The sequence below is a fragment of the Miniopterus schreibersii genome, assembly GCF_964146895.1.
Source record: "Miniopterus schreibersii genome assembly, chromosome: 1".
NCBI classification, from domain to species: domain Eukaryota; kingdom Metazoa; phylum Chordata; class Mammalia; order Chiroptera; family Miniopteridae; genus Miniopterus; species Miniopterus schreibersii.
Window position 1 is genome coordinate 22,120,541 of NC_138101.1, and position 25,158 is coordinate 22,145,698.

Sequence of the window (25,158 nt, forward strand, 5' to 3'; positions counted from 1 at the left end):
CAAAATTGTTTCAAAAATACCTTAAGAAGTTCAAGTCCTGAACGAATAGCTGTATCTGGACTTACACCCTCCTCTTCATCATCTGCTGTCCCCTCTATTGATTTGTTCATCAGTTTTACCAGTGCACTATTAATACAAGAAAATCTAAATTAGTAACACCACTAGATTAGTAAATGTCCTAATTGCATTGTGGCAGGACATACACAGAATCTAAACATCAGATTAAAATCTGTTCCTGGGAGGAAAAGTTACTTTGTAACTTTTTAAATTTTGCTCTCTACTTTGAGCTTATTTTCAGTTTATTACCCTACACCCTTGAACTCAATGTGTAATAACTCTACTGAAAAACAACAAAACTAAAATTAAATGACACACGTTAGAAATGTAAGTATAAGCAATTTAATATTAATTTTCATATATAAAGAGATCATTTACAATTTTTAGAAAACAGCTGCTAAATGGACAAAAGATAATTCACTCAAAGCAACAAACAAATACATGGGCAAAGGCATTCAATTAATCACTGGTAAGTAATTTGCTGAATTAGTAATTCCATTCTAGAGATGTCTGCAAAGAAGTAATTCATCAGGTACATCATGTTACATTCATAAACAGATTCACCAATGAAAAGCCATTTAATTGTCCAATATCATGGAATTAGTTTTTCTAATATACCTAATCACCACTAGTGTATTACTTGGTCAATAAAAATCAGACTGTAGTAACATGGTACTATTTTAAGTAAAAGCAGATGTGATTTTTAGTTTTGAGACTGTTTCCTTATCAGTAAACTGAAAAAAGTACTACCTTCTTTTGAGAACAGTAAATCATTACAGCAAATGGTCTAGTACATAGTCAATATTCAAAAAATGGAAGCTAATCAGAAAAGTTTTAGGTTAAAATTTTTCCCCTTTGGTATTACACATTTTAATAAAATTATTAAGAAAAAAGTTTAAGTACAAGTATATATATAATGCACAGATGTTAAAATTTAAAACACTTTTAGTACTTTCATTACCCCTTTAACATCACAAAAATTTAAAAACTTCAGTATCAAATTAATAAACGCATTTTTTATAAAACAAATTGGATATGTGAATAAACATTAGCTTGAAAAGAAATTTATATACCATACAATTCACCTATTTAAAATGTGTAACTCAATGGTTTTTAGTATATTCAAGGGTTGTACAATCATTACCGTGATCTAATTTTAGATTTTACCCCATTCTCAAAGTTCACCCACGTTGTAGCATGTATCCGTGCTTCACTCATTTTAATTCTGAATAATGTTCCAGTATATGTATATAAGACAATCTATCCATTCATCAGTTGATGGACATTTGGGTTATTATTGCTGTGTGGCTATTATGGTAATGTTGCTATAAACATTCATATACAGATTCTGTATAGATATATTATCTACAATTCTCTTGGGCATATATTTAAGAGTGGAATTGCTAGGTCATATGGTAACTCTATGTTTAACTTTTTGAGGAACTGCCAAACAGTTTTCCAAACTAGCCCCATGATTTTACATTCCCACTAGCAATATACAAGGCTTCTAATTTTTTCACATTCTTACCAATTAATCTTTTTTATTACAGCCAGAAAAAATGGCCTTATGTCCCTTCTGTGGTTAATCCCCTTCACCCAAGCTGAAAATCACTGATGTACTTTCTCTTGCTATTAATTTTATCTTTTCTAGAATTTTATATATTTTGTGTCACACATCTTTTATGTGACATAATGGCTTTGTAATTCCTCCACTGGTATTGGCAGAATCGGTAGTTTGTTCCTTTCTACTGTTGAGAAGTATTCCATTGTATAGATCTATCACACTATGTTTATCCAACTAACTGAAAGGCTTCAGGGTATTTCTAGTTTAAAGATATAAAAACCTGCTACAAAGTCTTTATGGCAGTCTGTACTTTCTTACAGGCAAGTATCTAGTATTGAGAAATTTTTTTTATCCTCACCTCCACTACTTTTCAGAGAGTGTGAGGGAGAAACATTGATTGGTTGTCGCCAGCACACGCCTCAACCTGGGATCAAACCTGCAACCTGGGGACGTGCCCTCACTGGCAAGTGAGCTGGAGACCTTTTGGTGCATGAGACGATGCTGAATGGCCTGAACCACACAGGGCAGGATCCATGCCCTTCTTAATCAACAGTAATCTGGATTTGTCCTTGCTACCAGAAAGAAACTGTTCTGGCTATTGTGATGCTTTTCCTTTTTCTAAGTCTAATGGATGCTATTTTACTTATGGGTGGCATTTCACCCTCTCTACCTTTAAGTCCCTCTTTGGAACTCTAGCCTGAGTTTCCACTTTAAAAACATTTTATTTTCTTATCCTCACCCATGGATACTTTTCCCATTGCTTTTCAGAGAGAGTGGAAGGGGGAGAGAGGGAGAGAGAGAAACATCGATGTGAGAGGGACACATCGATTGGTTGCCTCCTGCATGAGCCCCGACCAGGTTCAGGGATGGAGCCTGCAACCAAGGTACGTGCCCTTGGCCAGAATTGAACCTGGGACCCTTCAGCCCGCCAGGCAATGCTCTAACCACTGAGCCAAACCAGCTAGGGCAAGATTTCATTCCTTAAAAAAAAAAAGAAAAAGAAAACTCAAAGGTTGATTGATAGTCTATAGATTTAAATTTTCTTCTCTGTTCTTATGTTCTAGGTTTTCTTTAATGAGCACAAATAAACACAAGAACTCTAAAAAAATAAAAAAGCACTGAAGTAAGCCAAAGACTGGAAAATGAACAGGCCCTTCTTTCAACTTGAATGACGTATGCTTCTATTAGAAAGGTATACAGGGAACCATTTTAGGTCCACTTAGGGACCAAGAATTTAAATTTATAACACTGTAGTTTCAGATTATATTTTATTTTCGAGTAAATGTATTTCCTAGCTTACCTTATGGCTTCTGAATCAATATGCACAGGTGCAATTCTTTCCAACAGAAATTTGACCATCTCTAAAAAAGGATTTGTTGGCTGCTTAGGATTTGCAAGTTTCCGAGCTATTTCTCTCTATAAAAAGGAAAGAGTTTTACAGTAAGTATGATTCACTTTCAGGTTTTTCGAAGTAAATATGATTGTAGGCATCAAAAGCATTTAAAGATTAAGAACCAGCAGAAGTAAAAAAAACAACAAAACAAGCTTCTGCTTTAGACTCTTACTAAAATTATACACTCCTTAGGCAATCACTGCAAAATCTGGAATGTGGACAATGAAAAGGAGATAACATGGTGTGATTTATGCCTTTGTCTCATATTTCTCCCATTAAATTATAGTTTAATAAATAATTTTTAATGCTCTACTTTTGAAAAAACAATGCATACTATCATAGATATGTTTTATTGGTTTATTTCATAATTTGACAGAATAATGTGTTTTATTTCAGTAATTTTTTTTAAGAGATAGATTCATAAGTGTATACATATTTATAAAGATTTTCATTTCTGGAAGGACATAGCTGAGTTTGAATATGGTGGCATTACATCAAATAGATCCTACAAAGAAAGGTATTGCTGGAAGGGCCTAAAGAATATAGGACTTACTGATAATAGAGACTGAATTCCCTAAAGACAAGGTCAAAGTTACAATATGCTGGGCACTGGGGAAAGAAATTTAACAACAAGGCTTTTAACTGAGTATCTCTAATGAGTAAATGTAAATTTTAGCTGACAAGATAATGCATATTAAAGTGCTTTCAAACTATAAAGCAATAACAAATAGTCCTTCTATTTATAAGCTTTTTCTAAATACAAACCTCTTTTAAAGTATAGTTAACATACAATATTGTATTAGTTTCAGGTGTATAACACAGTGATTTGACATTTATATACCTTAAGTGATCACCCTGAAAAGTCTAGTAATCATCTGTCACTGTACAGTTATTGTGATATTATTGACTATATTCCCTACGCTGTACTTTACATCTCCATGCCTTATGTTTTAAGTTTGTACCTCATAATCCCCTTTACCTTTTTGCCCATCTGCCCACCACCCCAACCCTCTGGCAACTATCAGTTTGTTCGCTGTATCTCTGAGTCTATTTTGTTTTGTTTGTTCATTTGTTTAGTTTTTTAGATTCTACATACAAGTGAAATGATACAGTATTTGTCTTTTCTGACTTATTTCACTTATCATAATACCCGCTAGGTCCATCCATGTTGTTGCAAACGGCAAGATTTCATTCTTTTTTCATGGCTCAGTAATAGGCCAATGTGTGTGTACCACTTTCTTTTTCCATTCGTCTATCAATGGACACCTAGGTTGCTTCCATTTCATGGCTATATAAAATATACCTATGTATATAAACAATACTACTAGACATAATTACTGGTCTTTTTAGATCTACTTGATATCCTATATCCCTAGACTGAATAAAAAATACCTATTCCATGCTCTCAAACAACTGTGTATATACATCTTTTATAGTCCTTATACATTATCACATATTTAAATAATTATCCCGTCCTAATTCTTTCTAGAACAAAGTCAGACATAAATATATGAATTTTTCTTCCTCTTATCTTTTAAGGCCTGGTCCCATCACAGTATTTGTTATATATGTGTAATACCATAGAAATACAATTTATTTAAATCCTAAAGGGCAGTAAAGGGCCATGTATTAGGAGATATATATCTTTTAATGACCCTATGAAGGTGTTAATATTTATAGATGAGAAAAGCAAGGCTCAAAAATATTGAAGAACTTACTAAAGATCACATTAGTAGTACATGCTATGGAGAAATTCAAACATAGAACTGTTTCATAAAATGCTAAATAAATGAATGAAAGAAGTTTTCCTTCCTGATATTTTCAATAATATTGGTTTTCTATAAAATAAGGAGTCCAAGAATAGAATGAAGACAAAAGCATAAATAGGAATTACCTTATCTATAAATACATATACAGCAATGTAACCATTGCTGGTTTATTGACAATTGCTATTTCCACACTAATAAATGGGAGAAGATGCATAACATACAAGCATTAGAAATTTCTTATTTACTTAACGAATGTCTACCAAATACAAAGCACTTTAGCTTGTTCAATTCCTAGGACCAATCTCCCTGGCTTAGTTCTCCAGTGTTTTTCCTGGAATTTGGTTAAAGAGTGGTAAGTAACGAGAACTAAGCTGACCACAGATATACTCCCTAAGTAATTCAGAGCTCACAATATTGGTAAATTCACATAAATAAAATAATCTCTGTAAAGCAGGTTTTAATAAAATATAAATTTCTATAAGCATAGAAGAACAAATGTAAAAGTATAATTTACTAACCACACAAACATCTGCCTGTTTGCATGAACAGGTTGGGCTGATTAATAACTCCAATTGAGACCGCAGTTTCTCATCATCACCAAGAACCTGGTTAAATTTCTTTACAAAATCTTGTGCTTTCCCAGGGTCAGGCAAATTCTCTGTAAAATTAAAAGAGAATCAATATTATATAAGAAAACTACTCCAGTAAGCTAAAAAGAAGTGGTCTTAAAAATAATGCTGAGCCTAGCCAGCGTGGCCCAGTGGCTCGACCTATGAACCAGGAGATCATGGTTAGATTCCCAGTAAGGGCACATGCCCGAGTTGTGGGCTTGATCCCCAGGAAGGGGTGTGCAGGAGGCAGCTGATCAATGACTTTCATCATTGATGTTTCTCTCTCTCTCTCCCTTTCCCTTCCTCTCTCTGAAATCAATAAAAACATATATTAAAAAAAAAAGACACAGATGTTTAAAAATAAATAAATAAATAATGCTAAGCCAACAAGAGAAAATCAGCCTAACTGGTACTTAGAAATAAAAGTGCTAAGAAAAGGCCCATTTTCTCTTACTTAGATTAAATTGATAGTCCCATTGGGTAAATTATGTGTCTGTTTTGATGTTTATTATATATCTACTGAGTGAATAAACATACTCACTTGCTATGGTCATCAGTTTTCCAAACATGGCAGAACAGTTAGCCTCTGACTGAAATTTAAAACAAAACCAAAAGAAGTCATATGTGCAAACAAATTTCTGTAAGAAAATCTATGCTCAGTGTTAGATATACTTTTAAAGTTAAAAAAAAAATCACCATTTACCCATTAGAAAATTACCATATCTAGGATTATCAAATCTACACCCTAAATTGGTAACAAAAAATTGTGAAGCAGCAACAATTATTAAGTTAGGACAAACAGAAGGAAAGGAGATGTCAGCAGGAACAGGTATTTAAAAATTTAGAGTATGTAATTTTCATAGGGAAATTATCTTGCCAGAAGATTGAACTAGGATAACTTTGATATAAAACAATTATATCAAAATTACTATGAAACCATACACCAAAGAGAGTTAACTAATAATGTGAAGAGTGTAAGAGTTTTCTTCCTGAATAGAGTTCTTTTAGTTATTTTGTGGCCCATTACTTAACCTCAGAAAATCACCTCCCCTGCAAAATGTGCTTCCCTTTCTTCCATTACAATAAAGAATGACTTAAATTTGTATGAAACTTGAGTAATTTGGATCAGAAACTGGTAAACTGATTGCATGGACCATCTGTTTTTGCACTACAAAGTCAGAGTTTAAAGTTCACTAGCGAGTGTGTGGTTAGCAAAGCTGAAATTTTACTACCTGGTCATTTACAAAAAAAGTCTGCCAACTCTTGCTTTAGTGTCCATGGGCCCTTGAAAGGTTTCATTCTATGGTTCCCTGATTAAGAGCATGTATTCTAGCAAACACATTTAGAAGTATGTTAAGTGATTATTAAATTTCTTTCCTCTACCTTCCAGAGAATGTTGGGCATCTTTCTTCATTAATTTGACTTTGGCATATTTATAGGATTGACAGCTGATGTGATACTGATTCTCTACTGAAGGACCAAAAATCATGGAGTAAAAATAATTATTACTTCTAATATAATTTTATCTTGAGGTTTAATTCTAATTATTTGAAGATTGATAAACCATGTATAAATACTTGATAAACCAGAAAACACCATTTTCTTTCTTCGTAGTGGAAAATAAGATTTTGTTACACTCATCTGAAGTGGAAATTTAGTGTGGATAACTGGAGATTACGTTTAACTGACATTTGGAAAATAAAACACTTGAGATGCTTGCTTGCTTCATTATATATAACTACAGAAAAAAGAATGACTATAACACTGAATTTAAACAAGTCAGAACTTACTGTGGGCTGCTTGTGCAAATCCAAGAGTTCTCGTACATGACTTCTAAGCATGTTCTGACATTTCCACATTTCATTGAGAGCTCTGTAAATAAAGTTATAAATATGAAAAAAGTGCATAATATAATACTGGTAATTACTCAACTTTATTACTTTTCTTATTGCATGGTGTAGATGTATCATTCTTCTACATCTGCCTAAAATTTTAAGCACCAGAAAATTTATAAGTATTAAGGTAGTTTAATGTAAAATGGTAAATATAAGGCTTCTTATGAGAGAAAATATTTGAGAATTTTAGAAGAAAAAATAGCATCTTGTCAGGTAAATGAAGGGAAAGGCATTCTAAACAGAGGTAGCTAGAAATGTTCTGGTACAAACAAAGATAGAATGTTATAAAAATGCATGGCCTATGCTATAGAAAGGGATCAAATGGTGGCCTTTTCATGCTAGGCTAAGGGGCATGCATAAATGGTGGAGACTATTTCAAAATATGAATTTATTAGAAATGTAGATTTCAGGTGACACATTTAAATTGAGTGTGTTTAGCCCTGTCAAGTGTTGTTCTTAGAGCATTGGCCTGCGCATGGGAGGGTAGCACGTTCAATTCCTGGTCAAGGGCACATGCCTGGGTTGTAGGTCTGACCCCTGTCCCAGTTAGGAGGCGTGTGGGAGGCAACCAATCAATGTGTCTCTGTCACATCGAGGTTTCTGTTTTTCTCTCTCTCCCCCCAACCCATGCTCAATGGAAAAATATCAATTCCTCAGTTGAGGATTAAAAAAAATAATAATAATAATAAATAAATTGAGTGTGTTTATTCTAAACTCTTCTCTCCATGAAAGCAGATTTTCAGGTGCCCAGATGACCTCTGAGAAATTAGTCTATCCCTGAGTATTCTTTGCCAAATATTCTGTAATATACACAGAGACCAAAACTTTAGGCCAGGGGTTTACTACCTAGAGTGAATATTAGGAACCACTTGCAAATGTTTTTAATAAGGATAACTAATACCTCCTAACATGATATACTAAGATACAATGTTACCTCTGTGGAATTTTTTCTGAAAAAACATAATCTCAGTCTAATAAATACCAGGTGAACCTAAATTGAGGGAACATTCTACAAAATAATCGGCGTGCTCAAAATTCTTACAAAAAACCATCAAAGTCATAACAGACAAAGAAAGACCAAGGAATGATTCCATATTGAGAGACTAGAGACATGACAACCAAATATGCAATGTGTAAACCTACAAAGAGAAAATAAATATCCATGAAGAACATTATTTAAACAATGGAGGAAATCAGGATACACATTAGATTAGAAAATAATATTGTATCAATGTTAAACCTCTTGATTTTGATAAGGTACTCTGGTTATATACGAGAATATCCTTCTTCTTAGGGGATACAGACTGAAGTATTTAGGGATAAAAGAATCCAATGTCTTCAAATCACTCTCAAAAGGTATGAAAGAAAATATGTATATGGACATTCTACATAGAGCTGATCTGGATAATCTTGCCTGACAAAGAACCAGTCTGAGGTTTAGTATGGTAAAGCTCCAGCAGTGTAATTTAGACTCCAGTCAACAGGTGGACAAAAGATAATTTTGACATGGGAAGTTATTTGGATCCCCGAAACCATATTACTGATTCAGTTGCCAAATATGCCTATGCCTATAGGAATCTTCTTGCTTTTGACTTAACCTGATCTTATAAAATTTCTCTCTATATATTTATCTGAGGTTCTTGATTTAACCAGAAGCAACAACCCCCAAAACAATTAATTAGATCAGATAAAGTAATTTTATGAAATTCCAGGAAATAATTCAAACAATCATTAAAATGTAACTTACTTGACAGCATTTGGATCCAAACTAGCATATAAATAATACAAGCATTTCATTCTCTCTTCTGTTTCCAGGTTGTGGGGGACAAGATATTGAGCAAAGATTTTCTCTACCAATAGCCTATGAAACAAAAAAATACCAAAAAACAAAATTACTCTAAGAGATTTTTCTCTAGTCTATGAAATAAAAAAAAATCCCTAAATAACACTATTATTTTTTTTTCTAAATAGCCATTTTGTATTTTAACTACATCTTGCAAAGATAACATACCAATGGTAATATGAATGTGTATAAATACAATAAAAAGATCAGTATGTGATCAGTGATCAGTTCTTTTCCTTGGAGGTACAGTGGTGGTTTTTTTTTTAATATTTAGAGCTATGGTAGCTATTTGTGGCTCTACTTTTGGTCAGTATGAAACAGGTGTTCTAAAAGGGTTATATGTTTTTCCTAAACACAAGGTGCTAGGATACTAAGTTACCTATTCTTCCAATGGTCTGAAATTATAACAAATTACTTAACACTACATATATAAAACTATGATCTCAAGAATAGCTAATGCTCAAAAAGCCCCCACATTAAATTCCTTTGATTACAGTTCAGATCCTTTCTCATGTTGTCATTAAGAAAAATCAGGGGGATCTTCCTTCATACTATTTCCTGAAAATTTAGCTTTTCCTGTATACATCTGATCTCTCCTCTTTCCAGTCTTGCTAAGCTTATATTTATTATTCAATATCACTAGAATAAGATAATACAAGGGCTCTTCATTAATTAATAAAATACAAATCCAGTGATGCAAAGTAGTCAATCTAATTCAATAACACATTTCCAAGTATTTTGCAAACACCAAACATTATTACAATCCAATATAGAATAATAAGCAACATTCACACAATAAAAACAAGGTAAAGCCTCATCACATGAAAAAAATAATTGTAACTATGTATGAAGCATAAATATTTCACCAGACTTACTGTGGTGATCATTTCACAATATATACAAATATAGAATCATTGTGTTGTATATAATTATATCAATTATACCTCAATTAAAAACAGTAACACCTCTATTGGTACTTACAGTATTGCAAGAAGAAAAAATAATAATTAGAAATTATTAAATAGTGCTGTATTGCCAGGCATAGGTCAAGGGTCTTTACATTCATTATTTTATTTAATCCGCATGACAATTCTTTAAGGAAGGCTTTATTATTACTCCTTTCTAAATAAAACTGAAGTGGTAAAGAAGTTGTCAGTTGTGCAAGAGTACACACCTAATAAAGGGCAGAATGAACATCTGGTCTCTAATCTGACTCCAAAGCCTATGCCTATTTCACTATTACTATGCTACCTTAAAATTTTGGCTAGAGTCTTATTTAAACCTAGTATGTATAAATACACAGAAAATAGTTTCTAGACTTAGAATTACCAAAAAATTAAACAGAAATTGAATTTTTTTAAAAATTAAAAGCACTTTTATATTCAACCAGTCTATCAACATATTACTCACTTGTCATCGATGCTATTCTGATAATAAATATGCAGAAGTTTGTCTTTTATCCAGCTGACTTTCTCTGCAGCTTCCTTTCCTGCTTCACCATGAAGACAGTATTTCTTATAAAGCTGAGCCAAACCCATCATAGCTTCTTTTCTTACTCGCCACTAGAAAGTATAAAGTTTATTGGATGAGCTAGATACCAAACTTCAGTATACTTATTTGCAAAATTTGCCAATTCTTTTACTAGTTTGCATAATTAGACTTATATGTACAAAAACTTGCACAATATTTATTTTTCATAAGAGGCAGACAAACTGCTTAACCAACGATTCTGAATATGCTCAGACTTAGAAATCAGGCTACTTTAGAAATTATCCAGTGAAAATACTGCTAAGTCATCTGCCAATTTTTTTATTTCCCTCAAAGCCAAGCAACGGTAAATCTTACAGAGGATTTCATTCAATTCTGTCTAAAAAAAATTTGGCCAAGTTTTAGAAGCGATTAAAAGGTCAAATAAAGTGTGTTATGCACCCTGTAAACAAAAAAGGAATCATTTATCCTAGTTACATCCTATTTGATGTTAGCTCAGAACAAGAGCAAAATTTAGTACTGAGATACTGGAATACTAAATTGGAAAGCACATTAGTGATCATCTTAAGCGAAGTTCCTTACTTTATAGATTCAGAGGGCAAATGATTTACCTAGCCACCACATCCTAGTTAGGGAACAACTCTGTGGAACTTCTAGTTTGGGAGGGTTTACTAGTTGGAAAGAAAGGTGGAAGGAGGATAGTGGACAGAAAAGGAGACTATAAAAATGTAGAGTTAGAACCATGATTGTAAGGTGCAATAAAAGCAATAACCAAAAAACGTTTTTGTCTCAATAACAAATCAAAGAATACTAGCTTTAGTTTATTTAGATTAATATTCCCTTATACAATTTTTGTAGTGGATGGAATTAAAACTTTGTTCCTATACAACAGGTAAAAGATGGCTTTTGACATTTCTTACATGAAACCAAATAATTTAAGCAATAAAATCTAAGATTAAGTCCTGTCCTTACATTTTACAGAGAAAACAAATTTCAGAAAGGCTATACACAAGGTCATCTAATTTATTACACCTAAAATGTCCAGTAAGTGCTAGTATGATATCACATATACAGTCTCCGGAACATTCATTCCTCTTTCTGGAACTATAAACATAGACAGAAAAAGGAGTAAAATAACATAAACAGAAATACTTTAAACTGGTTGTGTGTGGGCTTTGGGGTGGGCCAATTACCAAGTAACCACTAAGGAGAGTATAATTTCATTTAAATTAAAGTCAAGGGGAAAATGCTTCAAAAGTCTGAATTACTGATATAGCTAAACAAGTTAAACAAGTATCCATGGTACATAACTGTTTCCTTTGACTATTTTAAAAGAACTTAAATACTTCTTGCTTTATTTTAGAACCAAGAAATACCACTTTTCTACCCTGAAATTATAAATAACTCAATGGATTTGGGAGAACAGGTTTTCAACTATGCCCCACATAAAATAGCACAGTGCAAAGGCAAACTTCTGTTAAAAAGCAGCATGTCTAACCAGCCTGCCTTGCATGTCTCTCTTTTGCTTATGGATGACACTATGCCTTAGCAATTGCTATTGCTGTTCCTAATACCACTTGTCCATATCAACCCATATTTTTAACTGCTTCCACATGGAGGAAATCACATAGAGAGTAAATAAACATACAACTGTCATTTCTGCCCTTAGATTGGCACAGCAATATGAAAACATCACTGTCATAGAAAGTGTGACATTCTTTTAGTTAAATGATTGACAGCCAGATCCACCTAAGTTATAGTCACTTCTGAAAATGCTAAATATAGGTAATAAATTAGATGATCAGTCACTATGCTTTTGAAATTCATCATGTAAATGAAAAGGTAAAATAGAACTTTAATTTAGCTGTTCTTTTTTAAAAGGTAAGCTAGAAGGTAAACCCATGCCTAAGATCTGAAAAGCTATAGAATCCACTGTATTCATTTATAAAGGAAATTTAAAAATATACAAAAATACAAATTATTACCTCTTTATTTGGCATTGTATTAATTTGATTTTCACACAGAAAACCTTTAAATAGGAAATAATTTCTATTGCACTTAGTAAATAATTTAAACAAAGTAAATTACAAAAGAATATGATTCCTTAGAGTTTACCCGTTTATCCAGTGTTCTTTCCCTTACAAAGCCAAGCAACTGATCATTTACTAAGGCAAGGTCTCTTTTGGCAGCTGTTATTATGGTAACAATGACATCATGACGAATAGCTTCTTCTGGATCATGTGATCTAACTTTCAAATATTCTGTAATAAGAGAAAAAACTCAAATGTTAGCTATGATAACTGTCACGTTCAGAATGACAGACTAATGCTTTAAGTTTTTGTCCATACTGACACAATGTTTGTAAAATGTGGCATGAATTAAAAATATTTTATTTTCGAGGAAGCAATACTCTATACTCTGTATACTAAACTACACCAAAGTGTTTACTACTGCATAGTCAATAAATAATGTACATCAACTATTCTGGAAAAGTCAGATCACAATGCAATACCTGATTAAACAGATTACAATTCAAATTACAATACAAATCAAAGGACTTAAAAGAAAAACAGTAAAAATACTTATAAGCAAGTTTGCTGATAGGCATATTATCTGCACATTACACAATATAAAACACAGAATTAACATTCTATGACCTATAAAAAAATTTTCTAATTATTTACAATACAAACAAAATCAAAACAAAAAATATTACTTCCTCTTTTTTGGTGAACAGCATTTTGATAGAAGCCATTTATTTGCTATTTCCAAATAAAAATATGTACATTCAAATGCTCTATGTTCAAGTGAAGAATGAGAAGTTCTAGTTTGGTCCAGAAGATAATAACTTTTCTACTCATTAATTGATATGTTACTATGTTTAATTTTCACGTGGTTATAATGATTTCATAAGATATCATAATAGCCTACTTCCTCAAACTATGATTTCCAAAAAATTCTACAGGATTACAATATGAAGATTTCAAATGTAATTTTATTGTATAAACATGAGATCACTCCCTAGTTCATGGCTGATACAGACCTGAAATAGTGCCCGAGTTAAAACCTAATTCAGAAACTGAAGTTAAGGTTAAAGGCCACATCTAAAAGATATTAGTGTGATTACTCTTATATTTGTAATATAAACCAGCTACCTTACCTGTGAGATCCTTTGCTAAATCTGGGTGATTCATTAAACAGTGACTGGCAAACTTCACACTTTCTAATCTCACAGGAACATGAATGTCATTAAATCTACATATAAAAAGATTGCTAAGTGTTAGTTGTAAGGCAAAAAATTATTTTTTAAAATATATCTTTATCGATTTCAGCGAGTGGAAGGGAGAGGGGTAGAAACAGCAATAATGAGAGAGGGGCATCAGCTGCCTCCTGCATGCCCCCTATTGGAGACTGAGCAGGCAACCCAGGCATGTGCCCTGACCAGAAATCAGACCATGACCTACTGGTTCATGGTTCAACAACTGGCCGAGCTCATAGATATTTTTTTCAACCTTACCATGAAGTTGCTAGAACATAATAATTCTAAGTTCTTGAGAATATTAAAAACTATTTAGTGAAGAGGAATGATATTTTCAATTTTGAAATCATGTAATACCAAATTATTTCAAAACACACATCTTGCAATTAGATAAGCTACAGGCCTAAAAGATATGCACTAGTAAACGAATTGCTGGACTGAAAAATGGCATGTGTTCAATTTCATGATTTATTTAAAAATATTAGGATTTTGAACATTCCTAGATGTTGCCTATTTATTCTAATAACATTATTTAGCACAAAAAAAGATTAAAAGTGTTACGTGGGTAAATAATAAGCTTTCTTCATAAAAATCTGCTCTCTAATTTGTTCTCCAAGAAAGACAGCAATACAGATACTAAAGAAACAAACATATATCAATTAAAATTTTGATACGTGTGCTTTTTTTTAATCAAGTGGACCATATTGACTGGCCTCCAAAATATAAAAGAATTCATAGAATTGTATGTTCTCTTACCGTCCAAGAAAACACTGCCAAAGAGGACGATTCTGTGTTGCCAAATCAGAATCTTTAGAACCAAACAATTTAGCTAAAAGTCGAACAACCGCTAATCGTTCTTCTCCATCATTGCTCTAAGGAAAAAGAAAAAAACAAATGAATGCAGCAATTTACTCACCAGATCACAGGAAATAAAATGAAACATTCCCAAGAAGCTATAATTTCATATTATGCTTATAATGATGAGAACTTTAAAATATATGCTCTCCTTTACTAAGCAGAAATTGCTGATTCTATGTTAGATCATCTGGTTCTTTGCTCTTCAAACCCTCCCAACTGCTAATTTATGCCCACTTCACTGCTTGTTTGCAGTCTACACAGACATTGTGGAAAAAGGCAATCATTCAATTCTAATATTCCCTAAGACTCCTAGAAAAAATTCTGTGAAAGGCAAAGCCGCAAATTCTCATCCTAATAAGCTTTCTTTACAAGACATTTTCCTGTAATTTGAGCTCCAACATAAACCCATATCAATTAAGGTTTTGATATGTGACCTTTTAAACAAGGATCCCCTACTGACTGGAGAACAAGACACAGAAGAATGTCATAATTCAGCAAAACTCATTTTAATAGAAGAACAAGAATGTTAAGAGGATCTAAAAGTGAACTGAATACTACAAAAAAGCAAAACTTAGTTTTTGATAAGGGTGTCCTATTTTCTTGTCTTGACTCAATATATCTTATGAAAATTCTGTTCCAGTTTCACTAGTGATATCAAGTCTTAATATAAATTAAATTATTCTGAAAACATATGGTGTGAAACTTTTTAAAAAAATCACATATTTACTACGAAAATAAAGACAGTAACTAAAAGCAACTGCTGGATTTTTAAGTTCAAATATAATGTCTAAAGCAATACCAGAAATCCAATAAACAAATATTCACGGGTAAAGGCAGTAAGTTAAAAAGCAAAATAAAGACCATGGTGTATCTTTACCTTATGAATATCTTAACTTTCAGGAATAGGGATTTTATGAGTAAAATAGGCACACGTATCAAACATGTAAAAGTGAAAATTTAATCAAGCTTTAAGATTTATAATTACAAAATTACTTTCTTTGGCAAAGTTTTTCTCAAGCAATGTGACAACAATGCAGATTAGTGCTGCTTTTTAATAAGTACAATTGACTACTCAACATGATTTTTTTTTTTTAAGAAATCAATCTATCCCTTAAACGTCAAACACTAGAATAAGGGGAAATTATATTCTACTTGCAAGTGACAACTTTTGTGGCTTAGTGATCATTATCAAATGATGTGACATTTCACATCTATATATTTAACTACTGAAATAAAAGTAAGTGAGAACTCACCCCACTGTTCAAAATTTTAAATAAATTTCTTGAGTGAGGTGGGAATATGATTATAATGATGGTAATTCTTTTGTTACAAAAATAATCATGCAAAAATGATGTACAGCGATATTATCAATCTATCCCAAAGTGTAAAATTATCTCATTAAGATATTACATAATACAGTGCTTGAATACAAATACATATAAATCTTAATAATTAAAACAGTGGACAAATATTAGGGATTCTGCATCAACAATTTACCAGTGACTTTCTAAAAAAAAACCTCAAAAGGCTACTCTTAGTTTTTAATTTCTCTTCATTCTAGGTAGAAAAGGTAAATAATTATTATTACTTCTAATTGCAAAGTAACTGATTCAGAATAATTCTCTGAAAAATTTCACTCCAACCAAAATAAGGCAATAGTAACTGTTTTTAATTAAAAAAAAAAAATGTATCTTTATTGATTTCAGAGAGAGGAAAGGAGAAGGAAAGAGAGCCAGACAGAAACATCAATGATGAGAGAGTCATTGGGGATCGAGCCCGCAACCCGGGCATGTGGCCGGACCGGGAATCAAACCCTGATCGCCTGGATCCTAGGTTAACGCTCAACCGCTGAGCTGTGCCTGGCTGGGCTAAATATTTTTAAATTTTTATTGATTTTTAGAGAGAGGAAGAGAGAGAAACATCTACGTGAGAATAAAACATTGATCGGCTGCCCCCTGCATGCCCCCTACCAGGGATCGAGCCCACAACCGGGGCATGTGCCCTGACCGGGAATCGAACCAGCAACCTTTTGGTGCGTGGGATGACATCCAACCAATTGAGCCACACCCTGAAACATATGAGAATAACACTTTGTGGACCTATGCAGTAGACAGTGTATATACTGTAGTTGCATGCAGTGGCCCAGTGTAGACTAAAATCAAACAAATTGTAAGCTGTGACTCTTTAACTATTAGAAGCTGTAGCTATATGATTCAGAGACATAACTAATGAAAAATCACCACAGTCGTAAAAACTTCCTAGGCTATCTGCTTAGCACATACTGGTAACTCAAAATGGGGCACCCTAATTATATATAGATAGTACCTAAACTACTCTGAATCTCAGTTTCTTCATTCATGATGAGAAAAGTAATACTGGTACAGTCTAGGGTTGCAGTCAGGAGCAAATAAGAATACAGGTGATGGCACCTGTTGTAAGACAATAAACAAATATTCCATTATTACTATTATTTAGATACAGTATTAGTTCAGTATAAAGTCTAAAAAGATGTGAATTTATCTAGGAACATAGAAAAACAAAAATAAATGGCTTTGTGTTTTATATATATGGTATTAAAACAGACTATATAGAAATAACAATAATTCATTATAGTGTTAATTTTTTAAAAAAAGGAATGAGAAGTAACTGGGGACTGTGGTAAACTGAAAAGCTCATAATTCATTTAAGAAAGTGCTACAACCCAGTTTTAGCCATTTTGTTGTCATGTAGAAATAGGACTCAATGTTGCCAAATTATCTGAGTTTTTTTTATTGTTGACACTATTACAGATGTCCCCCGTAGAAGAAAATGCATCCATCTGAACTTTTAAACAAAAGTTGGCTTTTAAACTTATTAATCCAGTCAATGTTAGTAACTAAAGAGAGAAGTTTTTTGTTATGAGATTTTAAAAAAATCTATCAAATAAAACCTATTTTCAGGCTGCTTTCAGCTTGCTAGAAACCTCTGCTTTAGATTAAATGAACCTACAGAAGAATGGGGTATGAACAACCACTACAGCTTAGCTTCCCTCAGTTTACATAAGTGCATACACAGACATCTAAAAGTTAAGTTTCTAAATCCTTCCCACAATCTATCATGGCAATCTTGTTTAAGGATTAAAGATGCTTGACTTTTCATATTCAGACTATGAATACATTGGGGGAAAATATTTTAATGCTTTATACCTAGAAATAATTTGGCATGGAAACATCTATAGGCTGTTGTGAAAATAAACTCACAATAAAGACGATGTTCTCTATATAACATTTTCCACACAGCAGAGTTTCTTAGAAGCCTGGTACCAATTAGTCCTTTATATTAAATAACAAATGCTTGTAATAAAGATAGTTTGGACAATTCTTAATTATCTATACATATTTCAATAGCCTAAAATACAAAGTTTTAATCCTGAATCTGTTTTAACTGTGTAACATATGTCATCTGTGTAACATAACCGAGCCAAATATTTCATCTAAGTTTGTTATCTCCAAAATAAAAACTGTAATGTTGGTCCTAATTACACATAGCTTGATTTAAGAATCAAGTAAGATACTGGATACAAAAAGCCTTTCAAAAAGTCTAGAATATTAAGCAAACAAAGGTATTATCTTGTGTAAGCTATGATAGGGGATCAAGTGTCAAATTTAATATCTTTTGAGGAGTTATAAGTTTCTTATTTAGTTATAAAAAAAATACACCCCAAGTCCTAAAGTAAAATTTTTGTCCTTGATCTATACTATGAAAGGGTCATAGAGTTGTAATCAAGACCCTGTGAGCACTCAGTTTGAAATCTTTTGATATTCAAAAACATACCTAAATAATAAATAACATTGAATAACATGCATCATCAGTTTCTGGGATACTATATTTCATATCTATTATTTGTGTCACTGTGTTTATCAGATATTTAACAACTATGTAAGTTATAATTTTGCAATGTATACTTGACTATGATCTAGATAAGAAATACTATTTTATTCAAATTATTCAAAAATGTATACCTTAACTACACACGAAAAGATAAATTGAACTCATATTTTTTAGCTAAAGAAAAACTAAGTCATATATATTTTTCTCTTAAAGTTTAAAGGGCTTAAAAATTATAGTCAGTCCTACCTTCAGTTTGAATTCAAGCTGCGGCATGACAGATAATAATAAATGAGGATCTATAGCAAAAAGTTCCTGAATCAGATCAAATACATGTTCTGACAAATCACTTACTGACGATCTTCCCAGCACCAGGACTTGATTGAAAAACTATAGGAGATATTAAAACAAAGATAAAATATCCATTTCATTTAAAAACTTGGATAAGTTTTTTAATAAGCATGGGTTAAAAAAACTATATAATTAGACATTACATAAACAACAGAAGGGGTTGAAACAGATGTTTCAATTAATACATGATATGACAGTCACCAAAACAGATAAAATAAACCTCTAAACATCAAATTATGAATACTGCACAGAGTAGAAAGGTAAAGAAGAACTGGATTGTTAGCTTTCTTTCAAATTAGGATGACATTTCTAGAGATCTTAATTTTCATTAAAAGAAAAACTTAGTTTATGTAACTCATCCTTGAAAATTTTATAGAGAAATTTCCTAATAGCAGAGGAAACATTTTAAGTCTTAATTAATCTTTTTTATTTTTATTTGAATGTGACCAATTTTTCCATGACTTTAGTAATAAAGAATATTTAAAGGTGGGGATGATTTTTTAAATACTCAGAGAAAGTCAAATACATTGTGAACCAGAGGACAAAGAGAAGGAAAAGTTGATGATATAAAAGCTAACTGATAATTTAAAAGAATGTTAGGCTAAAAAGAGAATATCGAGAGCACAATTAAATGACACCTCCACTCCCTGCCAACACACATACACACTTAGAAAGTATTAAATTTAAAAACGCTAAAGAGGAAGTTGTATGCAACTGATACAGGCATATATTTTTCTGGTAGTATCATCGAAATATATTTGGTTTTGAAAAGCAGCATACTTTTGTTCTAAATAGATGAAGCTGTATAGGCTAAATAAACCTGTATGTCAAACGTTCTACTAAATTAGTACACAGATTAAGAATTACACAATTATGGAACAAATATAGGCAGAAATACATACATTGGCAATGCATGCCTCAATAGTCTGGACTGTCCTTTTCAATAGGACTTTTGCGAGGTCAAAGGACTGTTTATTTAAGTTCTGAAACACAATAAAAAATACGCAAAGTTACAAATGATTTGGTGAATTTATGATAACACCATTAGATCACTACAGTCTTTAAATCTACAAAACATAAAGCAAAAAATACAATGGAATCCCATTCAGGGTTTTATGCAATATCCTCTAGTAAAGTGCCTTTAAATGCAGAAATTGGTATTGCACAACTATGAATCAAAAACTAAAATAATACATTAATTAGCCATAAAGTAGATCAAGTTTAACTTTACTAAACTCAAAATCGACCTAAGGCTTTTTTGTTTGTTAACCAACTAGAACTGGCAATTACACCCATGTATCCTAAACACACCCCCACACCCCTCTTTAACCCATGACCAGTATTTCATTGTCTAATCAACATGTGCTCTGAGGAACAGTAGACTGGAAAGTTTTCAAAGTAAAACTGTCAATAAATTATATTTTTGAAATGCTGAATACTGTGTTCAACTCTTCAAGATTCCCAATGCACTGTAACATATTAAAGGGTCTAAAAAAGACTAGAAAAAAATACATACTTAATTTTTATATTATTTATTTTTAATCCTCATCTGAGGATATTTTTTCCATTGCTTTTCAGAGTGAGTCTGTGTATGTGGGGGGGAAACAAAGACACTGACTGGTTGTCTCCCACACTTGCCTGGACCGGGGCCGGGGATAGAGCCTGTAACTGACTTGGCGGAATTGAACCCTGGACCCTTTAGTCCTTGGGCCGACGCTCTAACCACTGAGCCAAGCCAGCTAGGGCAATACTTAATTTTTAAAAACTTATTGAAAATGGAATTCTTGGGAGAGTATCTATTAACATCTCTATACTCTGAAGTTTTGGACAAAAATTTTGCACCTCTCCCAAAAAGAAACTGGGAAGCTCTATACTCTAGGTCAGTAGTCAGCAAACTTTTTATGCCAAGAGCCAGATGGTAAATCTTTTAGGTTTTGTGAGCCATATGGTCCATGCTGCAGCTACACAACCTGCTGCTGTAGTGTGAAAGCAGCCATTGACAAAATAAAAAGAAATGAGCATAACTGTGCTCAAATAAAACTTTATTTGCACAAACAGGCAGTGAGCCAGGTTTCTGACCGTTGTTCTAGGCTTTTACTCCACTGGCAAAAGGACAAGATTAGCTCAAAATTAAGGCAACCTTTATATTTGTTACAGGGGTATATTATTTCCTACTCATAAACATACTAACTAGAATATAAACACCAAATGCACTATCTATTCCTCTCAATGTTTTTCCTCTTATTTTATCTGATATATACTATCTCTGCCATACTCTCAAAATTTTGGCCAATTAGATTCATTTAAATCAATAAAATGCAAATAATATTTAGAGAATTAGAGAGTCTAGAGAGAAGAATTTATAATTAATTACATCTAACATCTGATAAGAAGTTACTGAACCATTAGAGGAAAAGAGTAGAAGGATAAAAATGAATAGGGGGGCAGGCCTAAGTATAGCCCAGTGGTGGAGCTTGTGGGAAGCAAAATCCTTCAGCTCCTTAGGAGGGCCTAGCAGAGAGAAACAGAAAAAGGAAATGGAGGAATGCACAGCTCTGAATCATCCTTTCCCCTTAACATTAACCCTAGTTAATGTTAATAACTATGATTAGCATGAACCATAGTTCCTGCTTCTGCCCAAATCTTTTTCTGAAAGTTCCTAAGAAAAATGTAGGGTATGGGTTCTGAGAAGAAATACAAATTCCTATGCTTTATATCTATGTTACAAAGGAAAAATACATTTTCTTTTCTTAAAAAACAACAAACTAACCAAGACAGTACTCTAACCCCTTATAATTCCAAGATTATATGAGTAGTAAATTTGAAACATTTTTAATTTTCCAGAAAATAGGTAGCGCTTAACTGAACGAAAATGTTCCACAATATAATGTTAATCAATGTATCTTCTAAAAACAATAAGAGCTGCAAGATTGATGTGTGTTACATTTTGTTTGGGCTGGATAATCATAGTAGGAATAATTACGTGGGCTCGCAAATGGTGAATAATTATTTTTAATGTGTGTAGTATTCCCTTTAAATATTAACTATTAATATTTTCATATATACAGACCTTATGCGCAGGAATGAGGTTAATAAGAATGGAGTCTAATAATTCTTGAGTTACTCCATCACCTTCCATGATGATAGAACTCATCAAGTCTAGCATGTGCATTTGTACCTTCTTATTGTGGCTATTGCTAAAAAAAAGAAACGGAAGGAAAGAAAAATAAAATCAAGGCATACAAAAAGAAAATGAAAACTTTTCCAGTTAAAAAAAACCCAAATCTATGTCAGATGTATAAGGATTTTCAGTTCAGGGAACCATGCCAATAATGACAAAGATTTGGCTACTCTACTTACTTTCTCCTTCTGCTGACTATTACAATAGCCGTAAAGTATTGTTGTAAAGTATAAAACAAAGACCTTTAAAATGAATTCAGTCCTTATACAATTAGAATTCAAGCAGTGGGTTAAACTCAATAACAAAAATGTCAACTTGAAAGAACATCTTGGCTTACATGGCCCCAGATTTTAAAATGTGACAAAATTTTAAGTATGAACACACATACAAAAAATGACAGATAATGAGGATAGATAGTTTTCACCCTTTTATCCTTTTAGATCTTAATACATTCCCCAAAATAAAACTAAATACACAAAAAAGCCTAAGCAATAAATTACACGTAAGTTATGGTACATACATTTGTCACTAGAAGTTTTAGTTCACCAATACCGAAAATTAAAAGTCCGATATAAAATGCTTACCAGAACATAGGACTAGAAGGTCCTAAAAATGTCATCCTGGTATCTCTCAAAGAATTTCAAATAAACAAAAAAATCAAGAAGGTATAGGGCCAAGAATCAGTTTTGGTCCTGCTTCCTTAGCCAGTGAAGAGTCAACTGTAGTCCTCAATAAATATGTCTACTGCTGATACAAACTTACCTAAAGAGATTGGCTACAAAACTATTATAACTAGTAGAACTAGATACCCAGGCTTCTCTCCTTATGACTTCTTAACTAAAGACTTGACTTATCCATTTTCACACTTGTCAGAATTATGCAAAGACAAATCAAGAGAAATATTATAATTTAGTTATACTGCTATAGATACAGGAAAGTTTAAATCAAGACAAACCTAACTTTTAACACAACTTATGTATCTCTCACCTATAATTTAAAAATTTTTACTTGAAATAATTTATAATAGACCTGCTGGGCACTTAGTGGTAAAATGCAGAGATGAAAAATTTTAAAGTTGGTGGAAAAAATGTCATGTCATTAGATACACAGTTTTCTATAACATTTAGAAAGACACCCTTTTTGCATGCTCTCTCAAATATCTTCGTTAAGTCTTCTAAGAAAAACATTTCCGTATAACTTTGAAATATCTTAGTGTATATGCATAGCAAGAAAAGACAAACAGAAATGTTTCAAAAATAACTTACTTGATTACTGAGAAGAGAGTCCTAAAAAGCTGAATAAAAATTTCATTGCAATCTTCCAATTCGAAGCAGATGTTATATGATTTAACCCAAGCTAAATTCTTAAAAAAAAAAAAATAATTCACACACAAAGAATAGTTACACAAAAGCAAATTCATTAATAAAATTTAATTTTTAGAATTAAAAAATCCATTTAAAGCTTATAAAAGTCCAACATATAACATTACAATTGTTAAAGTAGTTGTGTACTCTGACCTTTAATAAGATATATATCTGTTGTCATTAACCTTCTCTAATTGAAAAATATGAAATTGTTAGACATACATAATATACAACATATAAAAAGCAGTGAAAATTAATTCAACTTAATCCCTTTTTGGATTAGAAAAAAATAAAAACAGAAGGATGAAAATAAAGTTTTAAATAACAGTTTTCCCAGTGGAATATACTTTTATCTTTTCAGGATATGAGGAGGGAGCAAAAAATAAAAAAAATAAAAGATGTTTTATTAAGTGAGCTTTGTGTAAAACAAAAAGATTCATTTTACATTATAAAGTTACTATTAAGAATTTTCTACTACATGAAACGGTGATATTTTTAAAATAAAAAAATTTTTTTTACCTCTAATAAATAAAAGTATCTATTAAACTGTGGACTCTTTGTATCCTCCAAACCTTTTAACTGTCTGGTAATAAACAAAAATATGTCCTGTTAAAAAAAGAGGAAAAATATATTAATTTAGACACAAATATTTATCATTCTTTCACAATACATAATTGTGTGTGCAGTGTAGTCTCTCTTATAAACTACAAAAAAAGAAAAGTCTCCTTTAGCCAAATGACTTGGGACTGGCCTATTCAAAATAAGAAGAAAAGAGCAAATCATATAAAATTACATCCTTTAGAAGCAAAAATAAAGAGCAGGATTTGACGAGCTCTAGGGAGATCTAGGCCTCCTCTCAGGCTGGTGCTCACCAAGGCGTAGGCCACGTTTAGTTTGAGCACCACCAAGATCAAGAAGCCCAGTGGCGAGAAACCAGATGAGTTCGAGTCTGGCATCCCCCAGATTCTGCTGAAGCTAGAGATGAACTTGGACCTCAAGGCCCAGCTATCAGAGCTAAACATCAAAGCAGCCAAGAATACTGAAGGTGGTGGTGGTAGGAAAGCTATTTATAATCTTTGTTCTGGTTCTTCAACGGAAGTCTTTCCAGAAAATCCAAGTCCGGCTGGTATACAAGTTGGAGAAAAAGTTCAGTGGGAAGCACATTGTCTTAGTTGCTAAAAGGACAACTCTGTCTAAGCCAACTCGAAAAAGCGGTATAAGGAAAAGTGTCCCAGGAGCTGTACTCTTGACAGCCAAGCATGACATGATCCTGGAGGACTTGGTTCTCCCAAATGAAACTGTCAGCAAGAGAATCTGAGTGAAACTGGACAGCAGCTGGCTATAAAGGTACATTTGGATAAGGCCCAGCAGAACAACATGGAACACAAGGTTGAAACTTTTCTGGTGTCTATAAGAAGCTCATGGGAAAGGATGTTAATTCTGAAATCTCAGAGTTTCAGTTGTAAACAAAAATGACTAAATAAAATATTGTTTTCAGTAGAAGCAAAAATAAAGATTATTACTGCTATAAATCTTTAGGCTATCTCATTCTGAGAGAACCATAGGTTCTACGTCTTTTTTTATTTTATTTTACTTTATTGTTGAAAGTATTACAGATGTCCCCCATTTACCCCCCTGCCCCCGGTTCTGTCCTGTTA

The 25,158-nt window shown here is 32.5% G+C and overlaps 1 protein-coding gene and 1 pseudogene across 4 annotated transcripts in view; one reads left to right on the forward strand and one right to left on the reverse strand.

Moving 5' to 3' along the window:
- PDS5A (PDS5 cohesin associated factor A) overlaps window positions 1-25,158 on the reverse strand; it is a 93,068-nt gene that overhangs the window by 33,599 nt on the left and 34,311 nt on the right. For all 3 annotated transcript variants that reach the window (XM_081146406.1, XM_081146407.1, XM_081146408.1), the window contains exons 4-18: window positions 24,020-24,106; window positions 23,402-23,499; window positions 22,026-22,152; window positions 19,858-19,938; window positions 18,854-18,994; window positions 14,636-14,751; window positions 13,781-13,875; window positions 12,736-12,881; window positions 10,543-10,694; window positions 9,037-9,150; window positions 7,185-7,266; window positions 5,936-5,984; window positions 5,302-5,441; window positions 2,922-3,037; window positions 21-126 (exon numbers count right to left, since the gene is read on the reverse strand). In XM_081146406.1, coding sequence (XP_081002532.1) covers window positions 21-126; window positions 2,922-3,037; window positions 5,302-5,441; window positions 5,936-5,984; window positions 7,185-7,266; window positions 9,037-9,150; window positions 10,543-10,694; window positions 12,736-12,881; window positions 13,781-13,875; window positions 14,636-14,751; window positions 18,854-18,994; window positions 19,858-19,938; window positions 22,026-22,152; window positions 23,402-23,499; window positions 24,020-24,106 — 1,650 coding nt within the window. The remainder of the gene's footprint in view (window positions 1-20; window positions 127-2,921; window positions 3,038-5,301; window positions 5,442-5,935; window positions 5,985-7,184; window positions 7,267-9,036; window positions 9,151-10,542; window positions 10,695-12,735; window positions 12,882-13,780; window positions 13,876-14,635; window positions 14,752-18,853; window positions 18,995-19,857; window positions 19,939-22,025; window positions 22,153-23,401; window positions 23,500-24,019; window positions 24,107-25,158) is intronic.
- LOC308561227 (small ribosomal subunit protein eS7 pseudogene) lies at window positions 24,236-24,966 on the forward strand (annotated as a pseudogene). The gene is made up of 2 exons: window positions 24,236-24,274; window positions 24,383-24,966. The product of its transcript is annotated as a small ribosomal subunit protein eS7 pseudogene (transcript).